The 22564-nt window shown below is 40.2% G+C and overlaps 1 protein-coding gene across 1 annotated transcript in view; it reads left to right on the top strand.

The window, feature by feature from the left end:
• The first annotated feature begins 15384 nt into the window (after nucleotides 1-15384).
• TNKS2 (tankyrase 2) overlaps nucleotides 15385-22564 on the top strand; it is a 28991-nt gene continuing 21811 nt past the window's right edge. Inside the window, exons 1-2 of the mRNA XM_030453300.1 lie at nucleotides 15385-15732; nucleotides 21630-21854. Of these exons, the coding sequence (XP_030309160.1) occupies nucleotides 15531-15732; nucleotides 21630-21854 (427 nt within the window). The 5' untranslated portion in view covers nucleotides 15385-15530. The remainder of the gene's footprint in view (nucleotides 15733-21629; nucleotides 21855-22564) is intronic.

A 22564-nucleotide genomic window follows, 5' to 3' on the forward strand; every position in this document is an offset into this window, starting at 1 on the left:
AAACTCTGGCTTTGGCAGTACAGCAAATCAATTTTCAATTCAGTTGCAGCTTGCTTTACAAATCTTTTGCAGATCTGCCTGACAGAATACACCCATCCCCTAGAACAGAACAAGGAGAGTGCAGCCAAACACATGGAGAATTTATGCAAAGATGGATGAGCTTTATGCTTTCTTAGAACAACTATAAACATAATCAAACTCACTAGAATTTGATGTACACCTAACTCTTAAAGCACTGGCAGGGGGTCTAGGTCTTGTTCTTGTTAATAGCAAAAGTTCTTGCCAGTACTGGGTCTCAGAACTTTGTAGGGTGAAATTCAAAGGCATTTAAGTTTCAGGTATTTAAATTCCTAGACACCGAAAGCTTTGTACTACATTAGAAGCTAGAAATTGATTTAAAATCTCTCGTCTTGTTAAGACTGATTAATGACAAATTAGTCAATGGCAGATGAGTCATCACTTTGGAAATGTATAGTGCAAGAGAAGTGTATTGCTTTCTGAAACAACTGACACAGAAAAAGCAAGAAAATGTATCTCAGGCTGCTTGAATGTTTTCTGTAATGTGATATTAAGTTTAACATGTTTCAAGCAAGATTCCCTTAAACAGCTTTTATGCAAAATGCAGCTTACTAAAAGTACAATGGCTTCAGCTGTAATTAGTAAGCAACAGACAATGCCATGTTACTTATGAATTGCTGCTACTTTGAATAAAAAGGGAAAGCAAAACTGGAATAAGGAATAAGATGAATGTAAGTATTTATTCTTGGAATAATCTGAATTTCCAATGAAAGATTCACAAGAGTGCAGGAAAAAACACATACATATATTATATGTGTGAATATAAATCTGGCTTATAACTACAGAACAGTTTTTGAGAATGTAGAGACCCTCCCAAACATTTGAAAGAAATGTGGTATTTCAGTATTTTCTGAAACTACATTTCTTTTCTCATTTTTTTGTGGTGGATTTTTTTCTGATATGTTTTCTTAAGCACACACCCAAGAAGGTTGAACCTTGAGATTTTTTTGCCAAATCTTTCATAAATATAAATTATAGAATCATAGAATGGCTAAATTTGGAAGGGACCCTCAAGATCATCTGGTTCCAACCCCTCTGCATGGGCAGGGACACCTCTCGCTAAATCAGGTGGCTCAAAGCCCCATCCAGCCTGGCCCTGAACACTTCCAGGGAGGGGGCATCCACAACATCTCTGGGCAACCTGTTCCAGTGTCTCACCACCCTCACAGGAAAGAATTTCTTCTTACTTTCTAGCTTAAATCTCCCTTCTTCAGGTATTAAACTACTTCCCCTTGTCCTCTCAGTGCACACCAATGTAAAAATCCCTACCCCAGCTTCTTTGTAGGCCCCTTCAGATATTGGAAGGTTGCTATAAGGTCACCTCAGAGCCTCCTCTTCTCTAGACAGAACAACCCCAATTTCCTCAGCCTGGCTTCATAGTGGAGGTGCTCCAGCCCCCTGATCATTTTAGTGGCTCTCCTCTGGACACATTCCAGGACCTCTATGTCCTTCTTATGCTGGGGACTCTGGAACTGGACACAATACTCCAGGTGGGGTCTCACAAGAGCAGAGCAGAGGGGGAGAATCACCTCCCTCCCCTGTCTGTCTGTGCTGCTTTTGATGCAGCCCAGGACCTGTTTGGCTTTCTGGGCTGCAAGTGCACATTGTTGGCTCATGTTCAGCTTCTGGTCCTCCATCACCCCCAATTCCTTCTCCTCATAGCCGTCCTCAATCCTTTCTCTTCCCAACCTGCGTTTTTGCACAGGATTGCCTTGACACAGGTGCATTTGACACTTTGCACTTGTCTTTGTTGAACTTCATCGCCAAGTGATGGCCATCATGTTGCTGTGAACAGATAATCAGTGTTCATTGTCTATAATTCTTCCTAGCCCCTGGTGGAGAAATTACTGCTGCTGGTCAGTAGTCTTTTCCAAAGGAAATAGCACGTGAAATGCTGCTTTGTTTAATTTGGTTTATGCTTAATCCTGTGTGACCAAGCAAACGATAGACACTATGTGATAGACACATCAGCTATGTGGGAAGTATTCTCATTCTTTGAAAACTTTCATGGAAAAATGTGATTTATTTATCCATATGTGAACAATTCCTTACAGTCTTGCAGGAGGCACATGATTTTTCAATATGATTACTGTTCTCAAAGCGTTACATTGAATGAAAACCTTCATCCTGAATGAGCATTGATATATCTGACAGCAGCCCAGCTAACATCTGCAATATGTTCACCCAGAGCATTTGTAAGCCTTTGAAGTGTCTGGATAATATTCCTTTTCTTGTTCTCCCACTTGAGAAACATGATCCATTCCTGTATTTTAGGTTCTCTTCCAAGTATCTTTTTGCCTTGTGTATCCTAAGGGAAGAGCAAGGCTTGGAAATCAGGACAGCCAAATTCTGTGTGAAGTTTTTCTTGGATTAGCTATGTGGGGGGGAAAAGCTCCCCCATGGCATAGGTCTAAGAAATGAATGATTTTTTTCTCTTTCAGATTCAATCTAATTTCTAACCACCCCAGCCACAAAACTCGAGTTCCTAGGATATGACCAATTATCTTTTTTGGACATACAACACATATATATACATGTGTGTACATATATTTATATTCCTCAGTTTCATAAGGATCAAATTTCAATCAGAGATTAATTTAATTTTAAAATCTGATGGAAAGAATGAAGGTCTTAAATCCACATGCTTGTAACAGCATCAGTCTTGTTTCATCCCACAGTGGGAGGGGAAGTAGTTAGGGCCTTGGAGTGTAGAAAGATCTGTGTTCTAAATAATGTATTTGCAATAAATTGGTTTCCTTTAGTTATTCTTGGATGCTGCTTCTCCGAACACAGAGAGTTTACTGTCAAAATGTGTTTGCTCCATATATGCAGTTATGCTGGAGTAGGTTTTGCAATCTTTAAAATGGATTTAATCAGTAAGAAAAAATTGCATGCTTCCCTGGAGAATTACAAGCACAGAATAACAGAAGTTGCAAGGGACCCTTTGAGGTCATCTAACCCAGTCTCCTCTTCCAAACACGACTAGCTGCAAAGTTAGATCTGGCTGCTCAGGCTGCTTGTCAGCTTAGCATGTGATACCTCCGAGGACAGAGAGTCCACAGCTTCTCTAGGGAACCTGTGCCAGTGCTTAACCACTCTTGTAATTTTTTCCATTTATCTATCTGTAATCCCTTTTCTGAAACACATGACTGATGCCTCTTTTCCGTTTGCAGTACATCCTGGGGGGAAGTCTGGCTCCATTTTCTCTCTACTTCATCTTTCAGTAGTGGGATACTGCCCACTGACCCACTGTTACTCAGCCTTTTCTTCTGCAAGATTAGCCAGATCAACTCCCTCAGCCTCCCCTTGTGCAGCATGTTTCAGTCCTCTAACTCTTGGTCACCCTTGACTCCTTTCCACCTAGTTAGTCCATGAGGCTTTAATGTTGTGGGACACAAGACTGGACAAAATTCTCCAGATGCAATATCACAAACACCCCAGGACAGGAAATAATCACTTCCCTTGGTCTTTATTTCAGGATTTTAAACAAGATCTATGGTGTTCTCATACATGAAATACAAGCAGAACTTTGTTTGCTGTGGGAAAGCTTGTCTACAGGTTGGTTTGTGCAATGTCTTCATGGCTGTTTGGCTGGCAAACAGCGACTATTTCATTGGTATTTTGGCATACAATAAGTTACATTTTATTTTTGGATTGCAGGATTCTGTTTTTAGCACTCCTTGTTCTAAGTATGGCAGTTTTGGAAATCAATCTCTCTTGTATTTGATTTCAGTCATCTATGGAAGGGATATTGCACTTCTGTAAATAGATTATTCCAGTCTTTCTCTCAGGCCTTTGGGATATTTGATTTAACATCTGCCTTCATTTTCAAATGACATCTGTTCACATTTATCTGTAAAACTGAAAAGAAGTTTTCCCCAAAATGCTGATACAAATCATTTGCTTTACTTGCTGTCATGGGTAGGCCAACTTCAGACTTCTTTGGAGACCTTACGTCTGACACTACAGCTTAAGATCTTCCATGTCTTTTTCCATGCACGTTCCTGCTCCACATCTCTCCCTGTCTCTTCCTCTTATTCATTTTGGTCATCTGACTTCTTACGCTGTTGATGTACATTTCATCTTCTCATCCCTTCCAGCTCCAAGTCTACTAAACTGATTCACCACATTTCCACTTTATCTCCCTTAACCTTTTACCCAAGGCTTAGCAAAAGCCACTAAGATTTTCAAAGCTACTTTACCTTACCTCACTTAAGTATTCAAGCTGGCAGCTTTTCCATTTTTCTTTCTGAAGCCCATTTCACCATGTTGTTCCTATGTTATTTCAACAAAAATTTGCTTCAAACCACTTAAAGTTGCTATGGTGTCTTACACCTCAAAGAGGAACCAAAAAAGAGCACTGACAGTTCACTTTAGTCATTTTCTCCTATCATACATGTCATAATTTCAATTTAACATGTGCCAAGATAGAACTAAGCAAAACTGGGGTTTTTAGATATATTATCTAAATATGAAGGGAAACATTTAACCCTCATAAATTCTGTCTTTTCTCTGTATTTTACAGGTACATTTTATTGTATCCTAACATCTGGCAAAAATTCCCACTAAGGACTTTTTAAAAAAGATTTTCAGTGTCCTTGAGCAGTGCTAAGCACAAAGGCCCTAATTCAGAGGTGCTGTTGGCCACTGCCCTTCCTTTGTTCTGCTCCCTTTGTCTTGTGCCTTAAGCGATGCAACACAAATGTTAGGAAAAGGTGAGAGCTAAAATGGTGTATGACATTTTAAGAGGCACATTTTCCTGCCATCCCATTTCTCCTACTACTGGTGTGTTTTGGGTTTTTTTTCCTGCAGTTAGAGGATCAGTGCCAGTCCTAAGCTTGTCCAGCTACTGTGTGTGCCAGCCTCAGGGCTGGGCTCACACATCCACACAACACTCCCCAATGGGAAAGGCATCACTGAGTTGCTGCAGGGACTGCAACAGGGGTTCAACCTGCAAGTTTTTCCTTAAGGACATGAGGGGAAGGAATTAGATCCATCCTTGCCCTCTCTCATCTGTAGCTAACAGGGGCCAGACCAGTCTTTCTAATTAATTCTGGGGTCATGCCATAGAGGCCACAGCAGCACTTTAGCTGAACTTCTTGCCCTGAAAAATTACTAAGAGAATTAGTAATTCATTATAACTGAGAGGCAGCTCAAAAAGTTTGCAGCCTGTCAGCTCCAAAGTGGTGCCTTGCTCTGAGTGTGCTACTAGATATTCAATATGCAAAACCAGAGTCTGCATGTCAGTGGGTCTGCTATGAACAAGCTCCATTTCAGCAGCTCAAATGAAAGGCTCTAGATCAAATTCAGAAGTAATTTAAAAACAGGAGGGTGATGGTTTCATACAGATAAATGTAGGAAGGTGATATAAGGTGGTAAAAGGCACATAGCAAAGGAAGAGAACATATAAGTTCCTGAAGGCATGGTGGCCTCATGTTGGAATTCCTTCTGAATTTAGCATGGAGTGTCAAGGCACATGAGAAGCTGCCGTTTGAACACTGCACAACACAACCTGACCAAACTAAGCTGTGAACATAAGAACCAGTTCCCCTATCTCTGATGTGTCTATCCTTGTTAATCACCTGATATTTAAAGCCTTCCAATAGCTGATAGAAAAATTGGATTTAGTAAGTTGTGTAGAGATCTTGAGACTGAAAGACAAGATGTGAAATGAACACCAGTCATGACACCAAGAAATTGTGCATATTTCTTCTGTGATCAAGCCCAGGAAAAGGTGTTATTGTTCACCTTTTCACATACTTTGTCTTTTAAGAGAAGCCATATAAATTTTCCTATCAGGCAGACCTAAAGGGCAGATAATTGTCAACCCTGGTGAAAATATTTCCCGTCCACCCTGGAATTCCAAGACATTTTTTGTATGTTCACGGTTTTTTCTTATTTAGTATTCTTAGTTAATATTTATGCTAATTTTTCCATCCTTTAATTTTAAGTACCTGAGTGTTTTGCAAAATATCAAGGTACAAAATAGCCTGCATGCAGTATCACAAGGCAATTTCTTACCCATATTTCTAAGGCAGATGTTATCAAATGAAAGCACCACATTGACCTGAAAAATCAAGGTCTTTCATTGATTATAAGTTTCTGATTCAAAACCTTTTGCTATATAAAGTACATCATGTTTGTGTTGGTTTCTCTACTCAATTTCTTTTTCCATGAGCAGTGGGCAGATGGCAGGGTTTCCAAATGGTACAGACTGTGTTTTTAGATAGATGAGAGTGCTTGCCATCAGAAGTAAAAAAAAGCAGCAGAATTTGCCAGTACTCACAGTAACCACATACCTAGTTGCTTCACACAACTCTTCCCAATATAGATACAGAGGTGCTATATTGAGCTTTTGCACAATATAAGTTTGGAAGCACTCTCTGGGGGGTATGAAGTTCCCTAAGCTTCCACATTTGCATTGGGATCAGCTGGAGCAGAAGCAGGGGTTTAAAAGAGGACACTGGCACTTTGCCTAAGGAAAAAATAACTGCCAATAAATCCTCTGTCAAAAGTATTTGGATAAAGCATAACTGAGAAATTTTAAAAATCTGTAACCAGGCAATTTCAAAATACAAATATAGACAATCTTAAATTCCTTATTTCTTCATAAAGAAGAAATATATTTCTGAATTAGTTCAGTAACTAAAGGTCACATCTGGTTCCTTAGGCTTCTCTTTCCTAAAAGATGAGTGTCAGTGTTGCCCCAAGCTGACTTCTCTCCATACATACAGATCTGAAGCTTGAATAACACTGTGAGCTTGGCCTGTGGGAGCAGAACTTCGAGCTCATGCATTTCTGATACTCTGACGAATATTAACAGCAATTGTGCCAATAACACCACTTAGGTGGATCTAATACTGCTTTGCAGCACATCCACTTTTACTTAACTCCTCTTACATTATTGAGTTAACTCATTTACCATATCTACAGTAAACTCTTCTACCATCTCTACCGGTGAATTACCATAAGAAAGAAGAGAACTGTATATATGCTGCTTTGAGAGAGTCCACAGAGCAGTGTCAAATTCCCTCTCCATCTTCAATCCATCTTGGTGCCTCACAAGTTGCTTGCAGCCTGCAGACTTTGTGGCCCCAGGTGCTGGACTCTGAGCACTGTGAGGAAAGAGTTCACACCATCTCTTAACCTGTGCTTCCAAGCTGGCATCTGACTGACAAGATTGTTGCTTCAGAGAGTGGATAATTGAGATTTAGCTGGTATGGTTTCCCATGGCTTTTGTCAGCGATATAAGCTGCATGAATTTATTTAATTTCTTCTGTACTGAAGCATAATGTCTCCAATTTCATACAAGAACAGGTTCTTCTCTTCAGGGGCTTACTAAATATGCATTTTAAGAATGTTATGACCTCAGCATCAAAGTACATTATAACTCTGTAGATAAATGAAACATGATTTAATAATGCTAGCTAAGAGAATCTCTAGTAAGATTTATTTATTTCTCTTCTGCCAGTGCAGAACTTTGGGCCTCCCCCAGTGGAACTGCCTGGCCCAGAAGCAAAGCCTTGAGTTGCCTTTCCTATCCTGGAGGGACTGGCTGTCAGCCAGCTTGTTTAGCAGAACATTGAGGTGGGTTTCTGAACTTCCCCCATGTGGGTATCTCTATGTAAGTCAACATGGCTATTCAGAATGCCATGCTACTTTCCTAACCAGAGCTTGGCAGTCTGGGAAATAAAATCATTGATTCAGCTCTTACCCAAGGTAGGCTACAGTTGCAGGACTCCATGAGATCTCCACTTCAAGCAAAGCAGTTTTTCCCCAGAAGCTGGTGTTGCTGTGCTTTTAGATGCAAAGGGCAGATTTTATTTCCTACTCTCCATAAGGTGAATCCATCTTTCCAGAGCTGCCCTCTCTGAGTTACCTGATTTGCTTCCAATTTAGAACAGCTCAGAAAAAGTATTATTTTATTTTTTCCAACTTAATTTTACTAAAGGCTATTTTGGCTAACTTGACGGACTTCCAATGCTTTTTTACTGTCTTCATTCTGTCTTGGATAGAATGGCAGTAGCATGGGGTTAGGCAGGTATCAGTTGTTTTCATAAGAATAGTTTGCACTTTGGTTATTCAAATTTTTGCTAAAGCAAGCAGACTTTTTTCAGATGACTCAAGCTAGCTATAAAATGTGAAAGTGATGTTCCTAATAAAATTAAGTGTCTGAAAAAAGAAAAAATTCCCTGAGCCATTTGTGTATTCTCCTGCATAGGCTGTCTACTGTGCTTTGCACCACTCTGAATACATGGCTCACACCGGTTAATTCAAATTAAAATATAGAAAATATTTGTTTACTTGAAATTAAAGAACCCTAGGAACTAACAGGTATTCCATATATATTTTTCAGTGAACATCATTTATCTTGGAAACAATATAAAGGAGGCTGACTTATGTCCAGTGCTTATCTGTTGCAGAAGGCTTTTGTTCACAAGCTGAGAGAGACAAAAGACAAGCTGGGTGCAATATCATCATGGGAACTCCAATAGCTATTCTGGGCCACACTGAAGAGTTTCTGTACATGGACAATTTCAAGAAAGACAGCATTAGCTGTGCTGCATTATATGTCCAGACAATAAAGAAAAGATCATTGGTGCAATTATTTCTGCAGTGAAACAGTTACTGGCCTACTGGGAAAAAGCTATTTTACTGTTACATGTCTATGGGGCATTTATTTTGCCTGCATGTATATTGCATGTAGTGATAGCATTTCAGATGTCCTTAAGGTTTTAAGATCTTAATCATGCCTTCTTCTGCCACTCCAATCTAATTTTTCATCCAGATGTTCTGTTTCCAGTTTTGAAATTGTTTGGGTTATGAAGTAGATCTGGAAAGTAAAATAGGCTCCCACTGGGCACATACTGGTGAAGTGAAGCAGGAAGCTCCTTCAGCTAAGTACTTTGATATCTCATCTTGAAGACCAAAAGGCCAGGTCAGATGAGGAAATATGAAAAGGAAAGAGGGAAGAATCACCAGTCACTCTCTTGGAGGAACTCCAGAGTGATAGAACCTGAGATGTGTTTAGTTTTAACCCTAAATAACCTCACTGAAATAGCATCCTGTGTAACTTCATCTTTACAGCTGTAGTTAGTGTTTGTCGAACTCCATAAAGTGAGAAGGGCCTATTTTTTAATTTTCTGGGAATATATTCAGTCATCTCTAAGATACAAAAAGGGCAACTTTTAAATATATTTCTCTGATAGCAAAAAACCCATGAAATTAAGGATTACTCTATACACTCAAAAGTGTTAAGATCTAAAGAGAAATTTATCAGGTGTTAGGCACTGGCTGTACTGGCCAAGTACACAGTGAGTACATCGTATACAAAATTATCACAGTCCCAGGTGAAACACAAGCACTACTATTTCCTGTTTTTAGGCACCATCTAACTGTGATCTTGAGAGTAACCATAAGGTAACATTTCAACAGGCAACCTATGTTCAGTCTGAAAAAAAATCATCAGTTTCCTGGAACAAATTGGTTTTTTCCATGGATCAATAAAGACATAAATTACTGTTATAAGAAGTAGATCAGAGAAATAATATTATAATAAACTGCTTCAATAAAGTTCTCAAATTTTCCCCTCCTTTGCTACAAAACAGAAAATCCAGAAAAAGATTTTTTTTATGTACCCAGGTGAATGGTACATTGCCATTCATTTACATCACTCTACTGCAAACAAAACTCTACAAAGCAACAAAACTAAATTTTACTATTATTTTCCCATCCTTAAAATGTATCATACTGGTAATAAACAAAGCCTGTCAATATAGTAACTCTTCTTTCAACTAAAAAGCAATTTTTAAATTGCTTTACACATGGGTTTTGTGTATGTGCCACTGATATCCAAGACATTTTATTTTTTAAATGTTTTATCAGCTGTTTTGAAAGGAAAACAATTCACTTTACTTAATAGTTCCATGAACCAGCATGTAAAAGGTAAATAATATGTAAATTGCAGCAGTTAAGCAGTTTGAACATTAGTAATATAGCAACACTTACAGGTTATGATCTCTGACAGCATATCTTTAGTAACCTGTCATTGAATTAATAGAACCTATGTAGATGTAAGACAAAAAACATGCTATAGATCAGGAATTAGAGCCCTACATGGCAGAGTCTCAAAATGAAGCCAACTTAATTAAATTTTGCAGTTTATTTGGCTCTTAATACAGTTCAAGCATAGAAATATTTTAGAACTTTTGATCACCTAGGGTTTTCTGTTAGGCCCAATTCTACATTAAATTTAAGATACATCCAGCTGTTGTGTTACTATATTTCAGACTGAAAGGACTATAAACAGATGTTCAATCTACTCACAGAACAAAATAAATGAAATAGAAGATGTCCCTTAAGAAGAAATTAGTCCCTTAGATGCAGGGTGGCTGCTTACCCTGCAGTCAGGTAGGAATGCAAATATGTTTACCTGGTAAATGACTGAGTCTTTTGATGTTTACCTGTTATGTGCAAAATTATCTTCAAATGTAGATGTTAATCTTGCATGCAGGAACAGAAGAATTTTTTAATGGGTGACAAAACCTTTTATTCTCCAAGAATATACTTGGCACAACATACTTTACCCTTCTTGAGGTATTACTACTGGTTGCAGGAAGTGATAAAATGTTGGAAAGATCATCCCAAAGGAGAAGTTTCTAGATGTCAAGTGCTGGTTTATCTCCATAATAGCTTATTCTTAGCAGGACATACAAAATTGTGTTCACTTCTCACAATCCTATGGTTGGGGTTTTTTAGCTGCTATTTATTTTAAGTGTGTTTTACCAACAATTTGTGACTGATTAGAATTTGATTCCAGTAACTTTTTGAATCTGTTTCCTGTTTTCTGTCACTCAGTTAAAAATCTGCATAGATACATACTTAATGGTAAGTCTTAGGATTTTAGTGCTTTCATATCTGATTTTAATACCATTGTAATGACATTGGTTTTTTTCATCACAATTCCTCTTCTGAATCAGTGCCATGGTCTACTTTTCAGTGGCAGCCTTCCACTAGAAATGTTGAAATCCACTGGACTGGATCACCATTACTTCATGATGAAACTATAATTACTTCTCCAATCACATAACTGTGTTGCTTAGGCTTCAGTCAAGAATAGCTACTTTTTTTTTTTTTCCCAGACTCTGGAACTAACTGTTCCAAGAAGCCATCATTTGAATTGTTGAGAAATTGCCTCACAAAGATCTGTACTGAAATAACATTGTGCCAAACTATGTGCAAGTAGTTGGAGTAGTACACTTTTTTAAAAAACTATTACATTTAGTGATTTCTCTGCTTTCCTTGACACTGCATACTGTGTATGGCATTTACATTACATACGATAGGCAATCAATTTAGGTATCTAAATTATATGTATGGGCTTCTTACATCAATGGAAAGAGGTAAAGTGCTTCAGAAGGCAATTAAGATTACATCAGTGAGAAACCTACTTGCTTTCTTGCTTTTCAATTACCTGAAAGACTTGGACATTTTGTTAAGTGCTCCAGAGAGATTGTGAAGATGCCTGAACATCCCCAGAACTTTTTTTCACGTTTTTTTTTTAATTGGGACAGGAAACTAATATGGAAATCTGTTAAAATACTCTCACTTGAACTACATGGAGATTCTCTCACTAGATCTTCCTTCTCTGAATTTTTCTCCCTCTAAAATGAATTTTCTAAGAGAACTGCTGCTTTCCATCTCAGTCAGTTCTAGACAGTGTATAACCTACTTTTTTTTTTTTCTTCAAGCTAATGTCAGAAAAGCTGAATATGTCATGGTTGGATAGACATTCTAGTTTGCTTCAATTTATTTTTAGCTTTTATATGTCATTGTATCAATTGAAGATACCAGTCTGTTCTGCTAACATACCTAGTCAATGCTGATCTTTGGCCCTGCTGCTCCTCTGCTACTTGTGGCTCTCTTCCTAATACCAAAATAAGACTTCCCCAAGTCTCTGTCATATTCCCATGCTGACAGCTCATGTAATTCTGTTTTGCATGTGTGGAGTCAATGCTTGTAAAAAAGCTCTCTATCCTTCCAGACATGTTCCAGACACCAGAAAATAAAACAACAAACCCAACAAACAAATCTTCCCTTTAAGTCCTCCAGACATGTGTCTGCCCAGTTGTCTTTGACAGTGAAAATGGAATAATTTGAAAGAAATCACAAGGGTCCTGACTAAAGGCTTTATTTCTGTGTAGCAGTTTCTGTGAACTCTCATGTACTCATCTGTGTCTGTGGTACGAGGATCACAGGCTTCTCCATAACACTCAAATGTGTGATGTGAAATGTCATCTCCACTGCTGGTCACCAAGCAGCTGAGCAATTCTCTTGGTTGCTGCATACATAGACACTCAATATCGGTAAGTAAATCGCCTATTATTACAGCTTGTCACCAACTCACAGGGTAACCACACCCCCTAGAGGGACTGCTTTGCTCTTGGTTTGTTCCTCTCTACAGTGCTCAGTCTCTCACTACTTCAGAATCCAAGTTGTGGTTTTTTTTTTTAATCTCTCTATTATTCCAGAACAACTTCTTATATTTATTCCACTTTACCCCCATCTGCTGGTATAACAAAGCTGGCACACTTAATATGCTGCTAAGTACAGATGAGTTTACTGGCAAGAACTAGATCCTGCTTAAAATGAGTAGCCAGAAGTACTTGGTAAATAGGATCAGAAGGGGAAGGGAGAAAGTAAATTCCTTTAAAGATCTGTTAGATTCACTGTTGTACAACCTACACAGCCTTGATTTTGCAGTAAGCTCTTTAGATCCATAATAGGAATGTTTTATAGTCATGCTCTTTTTCTAAGTCACTTAAATTGTTTTCCATTAGCATTTGAAAATAGCTTTTGCCAAGGAAAGAAAAATACATTTTATACAGAACTACTGGAAAATTGTTCTAGTTTTAAACTGCTTTAGAAGACCTGGAGAGCAGGACATTTTTGTATGTACAGAGATACACTTTCACAACTACACAATCCCTTCTTCAGTTTTGAAATAGAAGTAGTCAACTTCTAGTTAATGCTTTCACAAATTCTGCTGTAGGCCTGAAGAAGGGTTTTTTCCATCTAATGGGACTAATAAAAGATACGAATAGCAGCACTGCAGATCTTGTTTACAGTCTGTGGAGCCTGTACATAGGACAGTTTTCATCAGGCATACTTTGGAGATGCTGAGATCTGAGGTGGCTGCAGGCCTGAGCCACATATGATGAGAGTTTATGCCAGAGTGTTATGGCCACATGCAAAAGCAGAGGATGAATTATGTATGTGTGACAAAGCTGCCAGAGGGACCCTGTCTGCTGAGCATAGGTTATAATTTAAGTTGTTATGGGGAGAAAAAAAACACAAATTACAGAAAATACACAACCAAGGCATTGTGTGTTTGTCAAAGCACTCCGTTTCTGTTCCTGTCCTGGCTGAATTTTTCTGTCACACTTCCTCTGTGTCTATGTGTAAATCAGAGGACTAAACAGTGCCAGGACATAGACATAGGCATTAGACCTCGACCTGTTACTGTAGCATGGTTTTGTCCTGGGACAGCTAGTTCATTTTACCTAAAATGTTCCTGGGCATAGTTTAGGTATTACCATGGACAAGGCACAGGCAATCCAGATGCATCTGCCTTGTTTTACAGACAAGGATGTTTAACAGAATGGAAGTGACTGAACTGTGGAAATTAGCAGCTGCATCACCACATCTCAAGTACTGTGTGCAGTTTTGGGCACCGCAAGTATAGGAAGGACATGGAGGTGCTGGAGAGGGTGCAGAGAAGGGCAACCAAGCTGATCAGGGATCTGGAGAACAGGGCTTATGAGGAGAGACTGAGGGAACTGGGGCTGTTCAGACTGGAGGAGGCTGACAGGAAAACTCATTGCTCTCTACAGCTTCCCAAAAGGAGGTTGTAGTGAGGCAGGTGTTGGTCCTTTCTCCTTAGTGAACAGCAATAGGACAAGAGGAATTGGGTTCAACTTGCACCAGGAGAGATTCAGATTGGATATTTGGAAAAATGTCTTCACTGAAACGATCATGAAGAATTGGAACATATTGCCCAGGGAGGTGGTGGAGTTGCTGTCCCTGAGGGTACTCAAAACACAGGTAGATATGGTGCTTTAGGAAATTATTTAGTTGTTATGATGTTGTAGGACTGACAGTTGGACTTGATGATCTTGAAGGTGCTTTCCAACTATGATGATTCTATGATTCTGTGCTTCCTTAGAATCATACAACCTGTGGTTATGGTTCTTAGGCTGTTTTATTTTTATTTACTAATGTACCAGTAGCTTAAAAGTTCAGTTGAGTTTGGAGGCACATATCTTTGCTGCCTTTGGAACAGGAAGCTACTGACCTTATTCAACTACTTTTTCTGAAATGTTTTATTATGGCATGAGTGGCAAAATATATTTCAAAAGTACTTAATGAAGCCTCTAGTTAGTTCTATCTAATCTCACACTTCCCAGCCAAGTATGTGAGGCTTACAAGTGGAAGATACTCTCTGTGCCTTTCCAAAACCTTGAATTGTGTTATTTATGTCATATAAATTCTATATATTCCACACCTCCTTTTGAGTAATTTGTATCGCTATGTAAATACCTATGCAATTCTGATTACATTGTTATTAGCATCAAAATGCAGTCTTACACATTTCTGAGAGAAAGAAAAATCCCTCAGAGCCTCCTAATCTATGTTTAATTACTGTAAATAGCAAAGGAACATTTCTGTTCTGGGCTGAATTGCTATCTCGCTCTACAACTCCTTCCCTAGAAAGAAGCAGGCAGCAGGTTCAAGACAAACTACACGAGCAACATTCTTTATCTTGCTTCTTCCTGAATTTTGAAAAAAACTGCACTGAGAAACTCTTTCGCAGTGACATGAATCCTGTTTCCACCTTGGGGCGTGTGGGGGAGGAAGAGAGGAAGCACTCGGAGAGGACAGGAGCTTCGTGAAGCTGAAACGGCCGGAAGACCCTAAGACCCCTCGGTTGAAGCCCCCCCCCGGCTCTAGGCCCCATGATGAGCGTACGTCCCGGCAGAGACTCCCGCCCCGCAGCGGAACCACCACCCCTTGAGCTCAGGGCTGAGCGGTACCGCGCGGCCCACGCCATCCCCAGCACCCGGCGACGCTCAGAGGTGCTCAGAGGCTGCGCTGGAGCCACACTGGCTGGAGCCACACTGCCAGCAGCCCTGATAGCAGCCCTGGAAGCAGCGCCCGGCCACTCTCTGCGCAGGCTCCCTGACACCCCCAGCGCCTGCGCATCGGGCCGGGAGGCGCCCCTGCCTGCCGGGAGGCGGTGGAGTTGCTGCGACCGCTCCGCCCGGATCCCTCCGCCGCGATGCGCTGGGACCATCGCCCCGCCCAGCGGCGCGTGTCGAGGGCCGCTGCCGGGCCGGGTCGCGGACTGTGAGCGGGGCGGCGGGGGCTGCTCGGCCGCCTCGGGCGGCCCCGGCATGGCGGGGCGGCGGTGCGCGGGCGGCGCGGCTGCCTTAGCGGAGGGGCCGGGTTGCGGCGCGGCGGCGGAGCCAGCCCGGGAGCTCTTCGAGGCCTGCAGGAACGGGGACGTGGAGCGTGTCAAGCGGCTGGTGCGGCCCGAGAACGTGAACAGCAGGGACACGGCCGGCAGGAAGTCGAGCCCGCTGCACTTCGCCGCAGGTACCGGCCCGAGGCCGTCGTCACGGCTTCTGTGGGAAAGGGGGGTTCAGCAGAGCAGCCCCGCCGGGCGCTGGGCCTCGCACCTTCCGCCTCCTCTCGGCGAGGGGCCTGGTCAGGGCCGGGCCTGGGCGGGCCGCGGAGCGGTACCGGGAGCGCTGAGCCTCGCATCCCTCGCTGCGGGGGGAAGCGCGGGACGGCGGGGGCTCTGGGCGCTCTCCGGTGCCGTATGCGGCAGGCGGCAGTCCCAAGGCTGTAGCCGAGTCCGACTGCAGGCGCGACGCTCGCTTCGCGTGGCTGCTCAGCTGTCACCGTGCGGTGCTGTGGCTGCGGAGTGATGCAGATGGCGTCTTGTTTCTTTTTTTAAAAAAATAAAGCACCCCTCAGCTGGCGGGGGACACAACAGGTTTAGACTGTGCGTGTTGAGGCATGTGAGCTCTGACGGGTGACATGTGTCCCACATACTGTTTCCATTAATTTTAGCAAACTTTCTCACTTTTAGAAATTAAGCTATTAAGGGTGCCTGTCAGACAATACTGTTTTCTATAGCTTTTGTATTCTTATCTTTAGCAAATTGAGTTTCTTAATTCGGTCTTAGGCAAACAGCTGATATTGCAGAGAATTTGCTTGCACTGGAGACAGGCTGGAAGATTGTGTTGTACCTTTTCAGCCAAGGACCTGAATGTTGTTTTCGTGTTTGTTTTGATTTGATTACAGGGTTAGTTGTGGGACTCTTACGGCTGGCAGGCTGCGTAAGACAGCAGCTTCTTTTCAGCTAAGCAATATGTATATTAATAAAGGTGTTTGTTTGTTGACTGAATTGTTTTGGAAAAGTTTTCTACTCAAGGTGTCCTTTTCTCTCATTCAGTAGACTTAACAGTTCTAAGTTCTGGAAGGCCTCTTTTTAGAACAGCTACATTGCACAGGTTTAAGACACTTGATCAACAAGAGAGCCCAGGAATCAAAATATCTTGTGAGATGAAAACAGTTTTGCAGTCATCTTCTTATATGCAGCAGTCCTGTCTGTTCTCTGGTAAACTGTCAACTTCTGAGTGTATTTGTGTATTTTGCAGCATCTTGAAGAAGTGAGGGGGTTTCTTCTTACTTTCTATGTGAGTTTGTGTGCCTAAGGCATTCCTCGTGCAGTATAGTGAATTAGCTTATCTCTGGACTGGACTGATCTCTCTTGGCTTTAAAAAACAGAACTCCTATTCTATAGAGAGCTTTTCCTTCAAAAAATGTGCATAACAATAAGTTCATGTAGTTTTTAGTCTTCCAGTGTTAAACAGGTTAGTGTGTAACTGGGAGAGGCCATTGCCATGCTTGTATCTTTCAGACTTACAGAGAAATTAATTACTCCTCTTACAAGACTGTAGAAGATGCCAAAAATTTTTTATAATGTGATGTAAAATACTTGAGTAATTCTTGATTTAATGCTCTTCCTATGCTTCAGGTTGAACTCTGTTGTTGTTGTTGTTGTTGTTGTTAGCCTACCAGCAATGGAGTCATTGTGGAAAATGGACACAAGTGACTCCTCAGTTTTTGGATTATAGTTTTCGTTTTGTTTTGCTCATCCCCATTGTTCACAGTTGGAGTAACACTAGCTGCTTTTGTCTTCTGTCTCTGAAGGAATTACGTTGCAGGAAGTAAAGGCAAAAGTCTGCTCTATGCTTGCTTTGTTTAGCCTAGGTATGTGTTCTTAGAAAATGCATTACAAAACTTCTCTGGCTACTTTCAGTCAGTTTCAAGACTTCTTTTATAGAAGAGGTGGAGCTTAAATATGAAGATAGGTTTTCTACTGCCCTTTCTAAATGGCATCCTGGGATCTGAATTTGGATTCTATTTTTTAAGTCTTTTTCCACGTCTTACCTAGCAATTTAAAGAAAGAAAACTAATTCCTCTTTCACCAGTTGTCATTTTGCAAAGGTGGATTTTAAGAGATAGTAAAAAAAAATGCAGGAAAAAAAAAGACTTTATGTAATATATATTGAGATCTTGGTGAATATTGCTCTTTGGGTTTTCTAGTACATAGCTGTGCGTGTGGTACATGAGTTGTACTGAAGCCGAAGTCAAGAGCCACCCTTCGCAACATCCATCCAAGCTGATGGTACTTCCTCAAGTCACTCAATTTCATCGCTGTGTTTGTCAAACTAGAAAGGGACTGGTCAGAAACCAAACTGCCTTTCCTGCAAACTGAAGTTAGTCGCAGTTTGGGGCAGGGAAGAACTGGAGCTCAGTTGTTTCTTTTAGCTTTTCATCGAGTCAAGATTAGGTTGAATGTCAATTATGACAAAACAGTGACTTGAAATAAATTTTTTTGTGACTATATACAATTACAAGTTTCTGTTGAGATTAATATTCAGCATTTGTCAGCTATAAGTTTGTAACATTTAAAGAAGTGAGTGCAGTGCGCCACTCAGCTGTCATAGATTGTTGAAGTGTCAGCTCGAGGCCCTGGATGGCCACTTTACTATGCAAGAAATAAAGTGTTCATGTTTATGAGCCAGTGACCTTACAAGATGTGACACCTTTTTATTGGTATTTTGATAGAAGCTCAAGAGCCAACACATGCATACCCTTAAAAATTACATCTATTTGTGTTTTAAAGTGCTGAAATTTTTTTTCAGCAGTGGACAAATTGTGAAGAGGAACTGTTACAGTAGGTGGTGGCTCCCTTCCCTATGTTAGTCAAAGCTGGCCCTTCTTTCCACTCTCAGTGAAAACAGGAGAGAGGAGGGAGAAACCATTGTAGTTTGGCCACGTCCTCTGTTACATCCTGTAGAAAATAATTAGAAAATACTTCTTTTTCCATATATGGTGCCCTTCTGTAGAGATGTTTCCACAAGGAAGTGCAGAATTCCTGCTGTTCACTCAGTGCTGAAGCAGTTATAAAAATCAGCATTATGCAAATAAGCCTATCTCAAAATAATTGTAGGTAGTTTAGGGGCGTTGCTGCACTTAGGGTATTTTCTGGATGGATGCAGTCTCTGCGCTGAGTGAAGCTATGAGTTGCTCATGGCCTGTATCCCATTAAACCAGTGTACTAAATAGAGGTCATGCAGGTGAATATTCTCCACCTACAGTGAGGTTTACTACATTTGATTTTCAGTTGCAGAATTGCTTCTCAGGTTGCAATTTTGCATTCAGAAAAATGGCTGTACATCAGAGCTTTTGAGGAACAGGAATGCCTTCTATACAAGAATGAGTGATGTTGATCTACCAGATGTGTAACTTTTGGACAGAGAATTTGATCAGGGGCTTTTCTAACATAACTAAGGCAGTTCTGGGAAACATTTTTTGGTTCTGAAAAAAAGATGATGCTAAAGAATCTGTCATTAAATAACAGTTTTGATGACACATTTGCAGGACTCTGGCATTTGGGAGAAGTCTCATCTAGGTAGATCTGTGAAGAGTTAGCAAGTCATGAGCATACATTCAAACAAAAACCATTTTTTTTAATTCAGGAGGGCATATTTAAGTAAAATAACAGTATAGTAGCTGATTATGACAACTAAGTTTATTTTAGAATGAGAAACACGCTTCACATAGTTTGCTGTATAGTGCTCAGCTCCATTTCTCTGTTAGAACAGGCAAGACTGCCTATTAGTAGGTGTAAGATGGGTAACTAATGTTGAGACACAGAAGTGAATTTGATATTCATTATGTGGTTCTGTTGAAGCCAAGTTGCTAGCAAGCTAAGATTTGTATTTTTAATAATGTGCTTTGAAGAATTGAAGGACATCACCACCACAGTCTTGTGACTTACTTGAAAATACTGTGCAGTTCATTCTCAAATTTAAAAGTTTCACGTAAAATTATTTTTATAATAAGCAGGAATATGTGGGGAGTGGGGATCCTTACGAGATGTTTGAGGGAAGAAAGGAAAGAAAGAATTTAGCAAAGGCTTCTATGAATACCTTTCCACTCTCTTTGTCTTTTGCAAATAGAACTTGTATATCAGATTTCCTCTCAGCAAGTAGGATATAGAAATTGTTCAGTGATGATGATGTTTCGGTTTTGAGCTGTGAATAGCAAAGGTAAAAGTGTTTCTTGCTCCAGGGTTTCAATTGTTGTCAGTCTCCAGGATTTCAGTTGTTGCCAGTCGGAGAGAAGGATTTGCTAACTGGTCTGGAAGAGTGGAGTACATGCTATGAAAAAGTTGAGTTGCACCTAAACTAAACTAAAAAGTTAAAGTGTAACTGAAATATTGACACCTCCAAACACAGCGTAGGTATCACAGAATAAAACAAGAGAATATTTTTATTGTTTGTGTGCAAACAAGTTGTATTCTCATCACCAAGGCCGGAAGGTCTAGAGATTTGAAGACCATAATCAAAGAGTTCCAGGAAGGGTGGTCTGAAGCCTAATGGTGTCTGCTGGTGCCAGGACCATCCTGGATCTGACCCTCAATCTGTCAGCCTGGGGATGTTGGGGGAATGTGGGTGTAAACGTAATTTCTGGGTTTTGGTTGCAGTGGCTTACAATGATGTTCCTTTGCTGATTTGTAATAAAGTTTAAATTTGTGACAATCTGAGTATCAATGGTAACTGCCTGACACAAGTGTCTGATGGTGCAGGCTGGGAGGAAAGCCTCAAGGCTTCAGCACCACGCAGTTCTTGGTCTTTCCAGGAAAGGTTTGCAGCACAGGTATTTAAAGCAAGGAAAGACAAATCCTGTACACACGGGTTATTTCTCAGAAGGTCCTTGGCACAAGTCTGATACATACCAAAATATGGTTCTCATTTGCCCTAATAATATCAGAGATCCAAAGAGACTTTCATGAAATTTGTGAGGGAATTTTGCAGGCAGTAGCCTTCAGAACACAACCAGATGGACATAAAAGGTACAAGCAGAAGCCCTAAGTCATTCTGGCCTCTTGTGAAGATATTAGAGAAAACATTGATACAGTTGGTAAGTTTGGTGTCCTGGTTTATTTGCTGTTACATAAATGTGCAAGATACAGCAGTAGTTAAGCAATAGTAGCTATAGAACTGTCTTGGAAGAGCAATTACTTTATGTATGATATGCTTCTAGCCCCAAATGTGCAAGTGGGCTTTTTTTTGTTTGTTTGTTTCTTCTGACTTGAATGACAGAATAGCAAAAAAGGACCTCAGAATGTGTAAGAGCATTTTTTTACTTCAGTCGTATTCAGATATTTACAATCATTTTCATAACATTGATGCCTAATACCTTTAAGTTATACCTTTAAGGTTGCATACACACTCATAATAAATTTCTTCAATTTCTTCTTTTCATGTCCCTAATGGTTTTCTTAAGCAATTGTTTCAAAGATGGAAATACGTGCACATCCTTAGAAAGCAAATATTTATGCTTCTAGTTTTAACCTGAGAGCAGGGCTGCTTGCTTTCTTTTTTTTCAAGAAACAAGCAACTTCTTTCTGTAAAATACCCTCCATGTTCTATGTATGTTTTTCCAAAAGCTTGGAGTATGAGTTATACATACGTTGGCTTATGGCCAGTCTCATCCTTATGGCTTCCAAAACTTCTCTATCTGTCCTTATGCAAACTGGCTGAGGTTTGGCAGAGTATCATACAAAATATTGTTTGGTTTAACAACCATTTACAATCACTAAAAAAGACATTTTCTTGTCAATATTTTGTTCTTTTTGTTATGCTTTCAAAAAGCTGTTGACTGATGGGAGCCCTATCAAGATATTAATTGTTTCAGTAGTCTTGGATATTACTTTTCTACTGATGGGAATCTAATTTTTAGGAGTTCCAAAAATAGCTTCAGTATGTAAATGCTCCTGTAGCAGAGAATGCCAGCTATGATTTTTTTAGGTTGGTAACTATTTAAGTTTGGGTTTTTATTTGGTATATGTGGGACCAAAGCATTATCTTACCTACTCCCAACAACTTTCCTCCCTTTATCTCTTCCAGGGTTTGGTCGGAAGGATGTAGTTGAATATTTACTTCAAAGTGGTGCCAATGTCCATGCACGAGATGATGGAGGCCTAATTCCTCTTCACAATGCTTGTTCTTTTGGTCACGCTGAAGTTGTCAATCTTCTCTTGAGACATGGTGCAGATCCTAATGCTCGAGATAATTGGAATTACACTCCCCTGCATGAAGCTGCCATTAAGGGCAAGACGGATGTTTGCATTGGTAATTTCCTTCCACTTTTCCTGTGACATTTTGAAAAATTAAGAACCTTTTAAAGACCATTTTTAGTCTGTGCAGCTATGTCTGGTGTAAAGATTAAAACTATCTATAAACATAAATTCATATGCCAGTTTTTAAAGAAACACATTTTTAGATTTGTTTTTTTTATAATTACCCAAGTACAAAAGCTCACATTGGCATAATGAGGCAGGAGCTTTAGAGTGACATGATGGAGCTAGATTCTCTTCTTCAGCCTAGATGCTCAGGCTGACCCTGCTGTTCCTCATAGTGCAGTGGAAAGAACAAAACTGGTTTTAATAATGGATTCATTCTGTCTCTGTGTGTAGCAGCCATGTTTAATTAGTTATGCATAGGAGTTAAACTTAATTATATTGACTGCTTCTAACTCTTAAGAACTGTGTAGACAAAAGGAATAGGTAGATGGTTAGATATGTGGTCAAGAAACTAATTTTTTGATAGAGTGGTTTGCTCCCATTTACTTTATTAAAGGAGCACGTCTGGAGAGTCAGTATATGTAACATTGCTTGTTGCATGCATTATCAGTGCAAGACTCATGGCCATCTGCTGCTGTGTACTGTTTGGGGCATAGTCACTTGTGGCTTTGAGGCAGTATGGTCAGAACCTAATAGGAGGTAGCTACTGTTTTTTGTGGTGTGTTAATCAGTCTTTCGACTTAGATTGCCTCTTGCCAG

This window comes from Calypte anna, chromosome 6, assembly GCF_003957555.1.
Source record: "Calypte anna isolate BGI_N300 chromosome 6, bCalAnn1_v1.p, whole genome shotgun sequence".
Taxonomy (NCBI): domain Eukaryota; kingdom Metazoa; phylum Chordata; class Aves; order Apodiformes; family Trochilidae; genus Calypte; species Calypte anna.